At 37.6% G+C, this 12,602-nt stretch overlaps 1 protein-coding gene across 1 annotated transcript in view; it reads left to right on the top strand.

Annotated features, from left to right (window-relative positions):
• The window catches only part of CPQ (carboxypeptidase Q), a 129,040-nt gene extending 119,582 nt beyond the window's left edge, over nt 1–9,458 (top strand). The window contains exon 9 of the mRNA XM_053467199.1: nt 9,000–9,458. Coding sequence (XP_053323174.1) covers nt 9,000–9,160 — 161 coding nt within the window. The 3' untranslated portion in view covers nt 9,161–9,458. The remainder of the gene's footprint in view (nt 1–8,999) is intronic.
• Nucleotides 9,459–12,602: the final 3,144 nt, after the last annotated feature.

Genomic DNA, 12,602 nt, shown 5'->3' on the forward strand with positions numbered 1-12,602 from the left:
TAATTGAAAGCATCTGACTTAACTACTCACGAGATACATGATTTAGATTTTATTTCCTTTTTGATGAAGCTCATGACTCAATTTCACATTTGTACAGCTCTGTCACCGTTTCAGACCATTGGGGAGTAAAGTGTGTGTGGCAGGTTCAGCCACGCATGCCACTGTGCACTTAGACCAAATGTCTCTGAAACAATAGCAACAATCTAAAACCAGAATGCACAAAACATTTGTAAATTTGTTAACTGCAGTTTGCAGTTTGTAGTTTGGTAAAAAATCATATTTTTTTGGTAGACAAAATTCTGCATTAGATTGTAAGCTTTCAAGACTATATAGGTCTCTTCACTAGTGGTTTTAAAAACTTGTAATCTAATAGAATACCAGCTTGCTAATAAAGGTTTAACCTTTAGCAAATTTGCTTTTTTTAAAATACGTTTAAAATAAACTTAACCCTACATAACTAAAGGGGAATGGACAGGTAAATGTGTACAGGGTAAAAATAAGGATTTATTGTAAATTAACATAGTATAGCTCCTATAACATAATGTGCTATTTTCCCTCTTTTTTATATATAAAAATGTAAACAAACCCTAGTGCTTATTTAAATAAACTATATTTAAATATTGCACCAAGCTGATTTATCAGATGATATTTAGCCAGTTCTCAGCTATATAATTCCCCGGCTGTTCACCCACATGTCCAGCGACAGCTTAAAAATAAATAAATGGGAGATTTTTACTCATTTTGATGTCTGCGTATTTCATAAGCACTCAACATAAACTGCATTTTATTGAGTCTACAATAAACATTTTTTTTTTCAGTTGCACATTTTGACATTCACATTGGTTAAATGTAATATCGCAAGAGCAGGGACCTCTTCTCATTTTGGACCAGTTTGTATGTTGTGTGTGAACTTAAATTATCCCACTGATTGGTACAGCGCTACGGAATCTGCTGGCACCAAAGAAATAAATCTAATGTAATGAATGCTATGTAATGAATGCTACCTTTCATACGTGGATACATTTTCATTATAATTGCAGCCTTGTTAAAATTTTATTTTTTGTTTTTTAAAACAAAAAGCTTCTTCTTTATACAATAAGTCGCATGTTGTTTGTGTTGAATGTTTCCGTGTACACATTATTTTGGTTGGCACTTCAAAATGCATTGTCAAGTTATAATATTAACCACTTTTTATCTCACCAACCCAATTCCTTCTGATCCCAAACACAGGACAGCTCTACCCAGATCTCTTTGGTGACCCATGCTGCCATCACAACCCAAAAAAGAGAAAATGTATCTTTTATAACCCCAGTTGAGGATGACGTATTTTACATCATCTTGTTCCCATTGTGGCCGTCCTGTTACTTCATCTCATTTCTGGTAGAATAGCCCCATGTAGTATATGTCATGTCATTAACATTCCCTTTGTCTACAGTTAATAGGAAAGTAGAAGTGGAAAGGGGATGCAGAACCCCACAATTGTCACCTGGAAACCAGAGCTTTAAAGAACACACCAACATCCCAACATCATGTTCTTCCAACAAGCCATGGAAGTCTATCCACCTCAGTGCCAGATTTAAATTTATATCAACCGTGCTAATTGGTTGAATGAACAGGAAAAGGAAAGGATGGGAGAGATGAAAGACATAGTTTATATTTGTTTGTATCCCCTGCACAGAGAAATTCCCAAAGATGTGCATGTTAACCCCCTCCAATTCCCAACATTTATTTTAATCAAGGTTGCCTTCTTGCTAATTAATACAGCAGCGTAGGTTCCTTTTTAAACCATAACAAGCATCAGATAAATCTAGAGTTTGATTTCCCTGGCAACATCCATGCCATTTAAATGCCAAACCTTCTTATATATCACTGCCATCCTTCCTTTTTTCCCTCTGCACTTTTTGTGATTAGATATGTGACGGGATGGTATTCCTTGCAGTAAAGGTTATCACAGCACTGAATGATGTTTGTGTATTGTGTGCTACCTGCGTGTTACAGGGAAATTGCATTTTAAAGAAAGAAAACTGAAAATGAATAGGATAAAGATGAGATACAGTGACAAAAGCCATTTTACACCTTCCGCTTCAGATACTTATTAAAAGATATATGAAGCCTGAAACATCTGATAAAGTACAGTGCATTGATATCAAGCTAGTAATTTGAAGGTCATGCAGTGTAGGGGAATACTATAAGAGATGTTCGGTTTCAAGTATTAATACCTAATTTGCAATCACTCGTTCTACCCTTACAGCTTTCCTGGGCGAATTCACACCAATGAAAAAGTAAATCAGATAGGTGACAAGATCATCAAGTGAGAACTGGTATATGTAGCAAGCAGAAAAGCATTTGCCATAATGTCAGAAGTCATTGTGCTGTGAAAAACAGAGAACTAGGTAGTCATACATGCTAAAAGAGAATCTGTTAAATGCTAGAGAGATAATTGTATAGATTCATCGTTCATTAACTCCCACTTCATTATCAAATCTAGGTTGTTTGACGTTGATGCCATCTTCTGTCCACCGGGCCGTCTTTAATGTGGAACAATATGGCCAGCGTTCCCTTAGGGGCCCGCAGCAGCTGTCCCTCGGGTCCCCTTAACAGGCACTATAGGCCAATGGAGGTTTGTGAGTCTGCTTCCCCCTTGAGTCTTGTGTACCACATGCTGTTGGAGAGCCAGAGAATATGATGTAATATTCCAGTGTCCAGGAGTAGGCGGCATATGGACCACATTGGAAGTCTTTGTGGAAAGACATGTGCCAGTAGATGCGTCTAGGTGTGTCGAGGGGGCTCGGCTCCACCAATACATTTTATAAAGCTTTGTTGTCAATTGATAGCTATTTATGTAACTGGGAATACGTTTAGAAGGAAAATATGTATTATATTTGCACAATTTTATTGATTACATTACATTTTATGATGTTTCAATACATGCTATGTTGACCATTAGGGCTATAGAAACACTGGAATACACTCATACCCACCAGGCATTCTCGTGCTCCTCGAAAAGAGGGATACCAGTGAGGGGGAAAAAAGTACACATGGGTCCCAAAGAACTGCCCATTTTAACATGGAAACTTGGAAATTATGGTGTTTAACTTAATAAATATAACATTAAATTAAAGTGCAAGTAAACTTTAAAAACACATTTGGCTTTTTCAAAACAAAGCCAAACTTTCTTTTTCAATGCCTCTCAGATGGCAGCTTGTACTTTGGAAATGACAAGCTGTTTTCTAAGGATAACGGCACTGCCTTCTTGCAGACAGCCATCCTGTTGTCAGCGCAGTGAGTGACAAAATCTTTACCAAGAATCAGGAATACAGGAACAGTGAGAGGAGACCTCAGATGGTAGCCAAGAAGCATGCTACAACTTTCAGTCCACAACTACAGCAAATGAGGTGTATCTCAGAACATTTTATGAAAAATTGGGAAAACGGGAGATGAAAGTTGGGATCTCTTGAGGACCTGTTAAATTGTTAAAATACAAATACATTCAGTCTTGCATAGAATCTGCTACTTTTGTTGAACATTCAGAAGAAAACATCTGCTTGTTTCAGCTATTGTAACAGTGACCTGTCATCTGATAAACTTAAGCAAAGTCTTTTCAATACCATAGGAAAAGTAGGTGAATTACCGAGAAAACATTAGCAGGGCCCGAGTGGCGATAACAGGGCAGCTGTGGGACCTTAATGCCAGTGTCCACCAGAGGACGTAAGTGTGACATCCGGCTGGATACATGTGGCTGTACGCTATGTTTTTATGCTCACGTAGCGTGGTGTCAGACATATCCAGTGTGCCAGATCTATGCCTGACCTTAAGTCACAAAGAAATGAACCTGGCAAAGTGAATGGGCATTGTTTTCAAATTAAAATTGTGAAGTTCCCAACCTTGATAGCAGAGGAGGAAGCTTTGCTTTTCCACCAGCCTTAGCCTCTGCGCACAATGGGTTTTGAAATGCAGAAACCCAGGGTCCAGGGGAGAGCAGATACCGTGATTTAAAGATTTTAGGCTTCACTGTGTGAGTGTTTTTGTTGTGTTTTATGGCCACATATAGAAAAATGCAGTTGTTTGACCCTATCCTTAGATGTGCCGTTGTAGTAAATTATTCCAATAACAGCCTAATAAGTAAGTAATTACTTTATCTTGTTCTATGTTTTTGTGAAATACAGTTTTCTTATCAAGAATGCAAATTACATTTCTCTTCTCTCTTCTTAATTAGCGATACACTATTCATGCATTATTCAGATTCCTAAATAAATTATATACAGAGGTCTGGATAATTACAATGACCAAACTGCCATGAATCAACTTTACTTGTTATTTTCTAACTTCACCCAGCTATTACAAATTAAGTTGTTGTGTGAGATTTAATGATTTAAATTATTAAGCTCATAAAGTACAAAAAAGTGATATTTTTATTATAGCAGGCTTTGGCATTTTAAATAGTTCTCAGCATCTTCTCTTTGAAACATTTTGAAATTTTAATTTAGTTATTTGAAATAAAAGTATCCCTTTTTTCTTGTGAAATGCAATAAAAGTACACTCTGGGGAATCGCTGGAGGCTTTGGTCTAGATCTTAGTGTTGTCTCTATGGCACAGTAGGATGTGTGATGTTTTAATGTAATCCCTTTGTCTTTATTCCACACAATATGGTGCTGTGTTCTATGCTGGTACGTCTCCTTGATGTTAGTGAATAAACAGTTTATAGTTTAAACATTATGAAAGTAGTAGCTCAGAAATCATATATGTGCCTTTATAGAGGAAGTGTTAAGAAATAAAATAAGAAAATATACCCAGAGTTGGTATAAAAGACCAGGAAGCATTTCTTTTCTTCTGGTACCTAGCATAATCCCATCAAGGGTTGTCAAGTGGCTGGTGTTTCACCAGGTTGACCATTTCGTATAGGTCAAAAGCTGGTTGCCCGGTGTATACCCTTACCAGCTCTATAGAGAGTTGTTTTTTTCATGGAGAACGCTATATTTTGACTTTTCTCTGACAAATACAATGTAACAGTGTTTGCATTGAGCATTGCTACAATTTAAGGGAACACCGAGAGAGCTACATCCCCTGATACACTCAGAAACATTGTAACTAACCCAAGCAGCCAGCAATAAGTAACCCCTGCTTTTTCAGTCTGCTCATGCGTGTGGTTAACCTCTTATGTAAAAAAAAAAAAACCTACTATACTTAACCTCTTTAATGCTGGCGTGTAAAACCTATGTGAATCTTACCTAATAAGGCTTAGTAGCCTATACATGCAGCATAGTACCACACAAGCCCAAATGTGACAACAGACATCAGATGCCATCTGTGCTCATCTTTTCAATACTCAAATGGTGAGACGCAATGTGACACCGATAGCTGTGACTTTATTTCTCCAAATGCTCCATCGTTCTGGTGCCCCTGTGCCAGCTAACTGGTGTATTGTGGCTAACCCTATGGTTTTCCTCTTCTACCCCAAGTTTGCCTGTTGACCCTTGGCTTACCTGACGTTTAGCTCTCTCTTTGTGAATCCATGTTGCTAGCCCTGACCTCTGGATTGTGTGACCTTGCTCTTGGAACTTCATTTTCCTACTGTTCCTTGGACTGGGCCATGTGTTATTACTTAGCCCAGAATTACTTTATCTCCTTCGATATTACATGGGTGAGTATTACTCATGCATCCAGACTCCATGCTCGCCATGTAATCCTTATAGCAAGAGATGAGGTCATTGCTTGGTTTCCTAAGTCATAGACATGTCATTGTTAGCTGACCGAGTCTACTTCATGTCCTGTGGCACTAATAGCATTAATTGTGCTGTACACACGTATGTGATGTGTTAGAATTTTGACTCTGCTTTGTGCATTAGTAGAATCTCATATATTTCATTTGCATGGTGATAACACCTTATTAAGCCTTTTTTTAGCCAGCTCTTTCATCAGTTGCATGCTTAAAATATTGCACTGTTACCTAGGATTTGTTTCCAAAGCTGTGTTAAATAGCGTATTAAGTGTCTAGATGTACCTTGTATTTTACAAGATATCATCAATCAGCATTATATGTGTCATCTTAGTGTAGCTAATAATATAGAGTTGAACATAAGTGTATTTTATATATGAAGCATAAAGTATGTTTAACATTACAATCAATGGAAATTAAGAGTGCATACAACTCAAAAACATCCAAACAGAAAACACAATGTTGATATTTATAGGTGAAACATCTGAAATAGCCTAGGGTATAAAGAAACATGTTCAAATTAAGGGTAATGTAATCATAACTTTACAGTCATGGGTAGATGACTTGCATAACTGTTGTTAGGTCATCATAATATGTTATGGTCTCCCTTAAGACATATCTTCAAACATTTTATTGTCACAATTGGTCATTACATAGTTTCTTCCTTAGGTTAGCAGTGACATTAGCTACCATTTGTTCTAAAATGTTTTGTTCATATTTTAGTATAGAAAGCAACAAATACAGTACAGCTACGAATTTGTAATACACTACACACATAATACACTAATACACTGTGCTACATAGGTTACAAGTGATTCTGATGGTACTAAATAAATGCAAGTTATGTATTTGTATTCAATTATATTGTATCATTATATTAAATTACATATCAGCAGGAACAACGTCCTGTGTTACTTTACCTATTAGGTATTGTTCTCAGAATAATCACACCGATTATTGAACTAAAACCGCTATAACCAAATGTGTAACCCGCTGCCCCGAACAGTCTCACCAATGATGAATACGAGTTAAAGAACTTATCAAGCACTTTTATTATGCCGTCTTTACCTAAAGGAAAATTATTAAATGTTTACCTTGTTAAAATGCTGCAGCATACCACCCTCTCTGTGATTCCCACCGGTTTTGGCTGCTCAAAGACTGCAGGAAAGTTCCCCCATCGAAATCAATGGCAAAGCTTTCTGGGCATGCACATGGGGATGGACCTCATTATCTGCTCTGTAAATCTTACATGGACCAGTGCTGGAGATGCCAAAACTGTATGTAGGCGATCACCAATGAGTACCGATGCATGTATATTGCCGAGATACATTTAACCAAACACTTCTCCTCCAAGCCAAGGAGCTGGGGGTGGGACGATGATATTAAAATAAATATGACATCCGGAGCCTTCCTTTCACTTATTTATGCTAAAAGTTGTGGTGGTGGCAGTTCTCCATTAAGTGCTTTAAAGTATTATTTGACCATTTGCAACTCTGCATTTTCGGCAGAAGATTACGGACAGTTGTAAGCATTGTTTCTGCAATATTATTGAAGAGGGATACTTGCTTAGCTGTTAGGCAGCTCTAAATGTTTGCTCTTATAATTAAGTGGGATTGGAAGTTAACGGGGCATTTAAGTTTCACAGGTAAAAAATAGAAAGTTCTTACACACTTAAGCTTGAAAGAGCAGTTTGTACAGCTATGGTCAACATTATTGGCACCCTCGAATATTGTATAGACCGTGTACAATATCTTCAGAAATAACTGGAAGTGGACATACTTTGTATTATCGGAATACCGGGGATATCCTTTGTGCATTTGCAACTAACTTAGTGACTTTGCATTAAAAAAAATGACCTGGACAGCTTTAAAAGGAACCTTGAATTTTTGGTCGCACAACTCTTGTCAACAATAGCAGCCTCCAAACAATTCTTCTATCACCCCCCCCCTACACACACACGCATAAGCTTCTTGTACATGTCTGCTGTTACAATTTGTTCAAACTCTTGAATGTTTGCAGGATTCCTCTTTCCAATAACAGAGTTCAGCACTTTCTAAAGGTTTTTAATCGGATTGTGATCAGAACTCATCGATGGCCGGTCTCATACATTTGGATGTGCACTTCAGGTCATTGTCCTACTGGAGGACCCTAGCTTTCTGGCACTGGGTAGCATACGGTTAGATTTGTGTCTTTTTTTTCAACCTAAGTTACTATTTTACTATTTTGCTGTAATATACCTTGATAGTCCTCTGCTTTTATGATTCATTAAATGCGTTTAAGGCCACCATGAATAGGATGTACAGTGGTATCCTCAGCCCTATAGACTGTCACATATATTTTATTATGATTTATGTAAGTAAATTGTAGATTACATATCACCAAAATATATACCGGTATTTTTCACTCTTCATCTTAATTAATCTATATCCGTATGTATATAATTAAAGAGTTACCCACCGCTCAGTTAATGCTTGTGGGTGTCTGGACCAGGCACAAGGATTTATCTGATCAACAGATAAAGCGATGAGTTATTTCTTCTATATATAGCACAAAGTGCATTAAACTCAAAAGGCTTGCCCTTAAGCATACAAGTCCTGCAATATGACTCTTCGGCATAATTCATTAAACTCTGAAGTGGGTATTCAGGCTTTTTTTGTTGGATAAAATCACCGACTGGAAAAGTTTAATTAACTGTCCACCTACTGAATGTATTGTTCTCCCTCTTATTGCTTCTGGTAATAAAGCAGTAATTTTTATGATATGTATGAATATGCAAGACAATAGGGGAAAAAGACTGAATCTACCAATTATTATCAGAAGTCATATTAAGGAAATATGTAATGTAATTGACTCCCAAATAATTATGTTTATATTATTATGTATAAATATATTAGTACTGTGCAGAAGCTTTAGGCAGGTGTGAGAAAATGTTGTAAAGTAAGAATGCTTCCAAAAATATATATGTTAATAGTTTTTTTTCCTAATTTTGTAAAATGGAAAGAAAGTGAGTGATATAAATCAAATCTGGTGTAACCACCCTTTTTCTTCAAAACAGCCCCATTCTTCTAGTTACACTCGCACGCAGTTTTTAAGGGACTCGGCCGGTAGGTTGTCCCAAACCTCTTGGAGGACCAACCACAGCTCTTCTGTGGATTTAGGCGTCTTCGGTAGCTTCTCTCGCTTCACGTAATCCTAGACATTTGAATATGTCAAGAACATAAGTAACAAATGTAGCGGTAGAGTCGCGTTTTCTGAATGTAATATCTCTTTGGTTATGTTTTAGGTGCAAGTCTCCTCGATGAGCTAAGCAAATATTTTTGGTTTCATCATTCTCAAGGAGACACAATGACCGTCCAAAACCCAGTCTGGATGAACCTCTGTGCTGCCATTTGGACTGTGGTCGCTTATGTAGTCGCTGACTTGGAGGAGATGTTGCCAAGGTAACGAAAAGCAAGAAAGATGTGTTCTTTTTAGCAGTGTGAAGTATAAAGACACGTACTCCTGTACCTGCCTTTGTTAGGGACCATATAAATCCAAAGTATTCTCTTTCTTTTTATAATTATTGTTGTATAAAATCTGACAACGTATTATCTTTTTTTTTTCCAAGTGAGAAATCAGGCTTTGTGCTTCTATCTTTTTTTCTCCATTTGTTTACTTTATAATTAAATGTGATTACATCTGTCTGAAAGTGATGTATTTGTACACGTCTGATTGTTTCAAGTAAAGCTACAATTACATGGCCTACGGTATTTGTGATTTATTTACCTATTGCTTGTTATTATAAACGTCCCTGTGACCTTCAATCAAATCCGAAAAGGTGACTGCATCTTTTCCATTTTTATCACTTTTCTATTACATTATCTGATCGCTGTTCTGGGAAATTAGAGATTTCTTTACTGAGTTATGAATTATGTATGGATGTATGTGTGTACTTTGTATGTTTTCTCAGAGCAGGGATCAGAAAACAGGTGAGATAGGTCAAGTAAGCTGCAGGAACCATAAGCAAAGAGCTGTGTCTGGTTAATATAGACTACCTGACCAGTACAAGGCAGCCCAGGCAAGGTCATGCTAGTGCCACAATCCTCCTTTCCAGGGTCAGAATGGCCAATGGGCAGGGGCTGTATTGCTTGGAGGCCAGGTGGTTCCCCAAAAGGGCCAGATTACCAATGGAAGTGGGAGCTAAGCAGGGTCACATGATACAAGGTCATATGATGCCACATTACTGGCAGCAGCTCAAACTGCATGGAAAGTGAGGAAACAGACTTCTTAAAACCATCTCGCCAAACAATATATTAAACTATATTTAACAAAACATTTATCTTAAGTTGTCCTAAATGTATGCTCAGTGCATAGCTGTATGGGTCACCATTTCAGACCCAGATCTGCCAGTGTGTTATGCTTAGCGCTGTTGATTCATAAATGTTAATTAAACTTTTTTCTACAGTTGCAACACCATTGACTTGAGTCGGCCAGTTCACAGCCTCAATACTCTTCAGCGAGAGTCACTTGGTCTGAGCATGTGGTTTTGCTTCACAGATGGTGAACTTTGCCTCTCACACTCAAGGGCAAGGGTTGCAAGATTAATCTTTTCTTCTTACCTCTACTTGAACATTAGTAAATAGACCCCAGGTTATAGTACCATATTAGAGTCACGGAGTAACCACTGCTCACAATTTGATCAAGAGACTCACAACAATCGACAAGTACTTTAACTGCCAGCTATCCTGACCAGTGTCGCAATTTGTAATATAGCTGGCAAAAACTGGCATAAAATGGTGGGAACCAGGGCATTATTTGTGTAGAAAGGTGAATGTCACAACACCATTGTCAATAACAGAGGCATGGTGTTGAACATGAACACATGTCCTCATGGGTGTCCACAAGTGGGCCAAGGAGGGGCCCTTAAAAAACATTCTCAATGCTCACGCCACCTCGTACTTGCTGACTGCATTCAGATGATGTCAGCACAACACAGGGACAGGTCACCTCCGTCTCTCTCCAACGTCACCTGCCTCCCATCCCCGCACCAACGGGGCAATATTAGACATGAAGGTCTGAAAGAGATGACAGGCATGGATGAAGGTAAGACTGTCTTAAATTTCTTCTTGCCTGCCATCCTATCCGCCCATTTGTGTCATATTCCTCCATGGCTGCCATCTCTTTCCCCTTGCCTCATACACCTCAATGTCTGCCATCTCTTTCCCCATTATGTTTGACATAAGACAAAGGAATATAAAGAGCTGTTGTGAATGGTTTTCTCCATTCTAGAAACCACATATTGACTGTTTTGCCACAAGATGACATTGCGCATAAACATAAATATTTTCTTCATTTTATTGTTATAAAAAAAAATCTTTCCATTTAGCATTATTGTTTAAATACATCCCAAAAGCACTCTCATGGACTTTTAAATATTGTATTTTCAATAAAAAGCAGTTGATCTGTTCTAATCATTGTAGCGAAAATGAAACCACGGGTATCATAAAAGCGACTGTCCATTCACATTTATTTGAATATTTAAAGCTTGTGATTCATTCAATGCTGTATAACTAATCAAATCTAATAGATCATTAGCAACTGCTTTACATCATTAATGTCAGATGTTCTCTGTTACACACATCAGTAAAGACAATGACTCAATACGGAGCCCTACAGATCTCTCAAGATTAAAAGTAAACGTAAAATACAATGGTTACCATTTTAATGAAAATCATTACAGAATTGTTTTACTACATAATGTAAACGGTCCATTTACTGGATAATCTTGTGTCCCTTGAATTACCTTGGGCAGATTTAATGACCCCATTCATGAAAATAACAAATAGGAGCTGATGTTAATAATAATAATAATAAAAACATGAATTACACAGCTTTAAGAGGGCTGAAAGCCACGGTGTGCTCTTAAATTCACAAAGAATTGCGCAGTAGCCTTGGATCCTGTTTACTCATTAAATTCTATTCAGCTGAGTAAGAGAGTTGCCCCTCCACTTCCACCCCTCAACTGTACATTAGGCTCCTACTCTGGGCTTAGGTAATGCATATAAACACCTGTGCATAATAAAGTGGCAATTCAGCGCTATTATATCCCAGGGGAAACGTGAATTCTTTTATTTTTTATAAAATGTAAAGGGTTCGAAAGGCCAGGAAAGATGGACGTTCTACCTCCAGCTTGGTTACAAAGAGGTGGGAGTAAGTAGTTAAAAGTCACATTTTGGTTAGGTGGACTAGAAAGGGGCGATTTAATCTATTGTGATCTATTCAGTGCTAATTAAATCCCCTCACTGTATTAACTTTGACCACTTCTAATTTAAAGATAATTTTAATATCATAATGTATTGTCTTTTCTTAAAGCTATAAATAGTGAAATTCTGCAATATGCCCTGCTAATTATTCTCATCGGTACACACATGGTACCCTAGGTGGTATCCCCCCATGAACACGTCCGCCTTTCTGCTAATACCAGCTCTTATATACATGCTAGCATTGAGCCATCGCAAAGGAACAGAGTAGTCCACAAAATTTTACTTTTTTTCTTTAATGCATGTTGGGGTCCATTTTGCATGGTGTTTAGTGCACTTGCTTCTAAGTGAATTGATGCATCCATTCTTAAATTAGTGGCGCTAGAACATAAAAATGATTTCTCATTTAACTCTTTCCCTGCCTGCCGCTACAGAGAGCAGGACATATTAGTATGTTAACTCCCTGCACATGCTCAGTAGCAGTCCCATCAAAATCCCTGAAGAAGCAATCAATCACATATATGCTAGCAGTGTTCAGATACTGGATTCACTCGAGTCCATACCTTTAACATGAAGATAGGCCTAAAGTGGACCTTTAAATATTGTCTTCTTTAGTTGTTTTTTTGTTTTATACTATGAATACCTAA

This window comes from Spea bombifrons, chromosome 5 (genome assembly GCF_027358695.1).
Source record: "Spea bombifrons isolate aSpeBom1 chromosome 5, aSpeBom1.2.pri, whole genome shotgun sequence".
NCBI lineage: Eukaryota > Metazoa > Chordata > Amphibia > Anura > Pelobatidae > Spea > Spea bombifrons.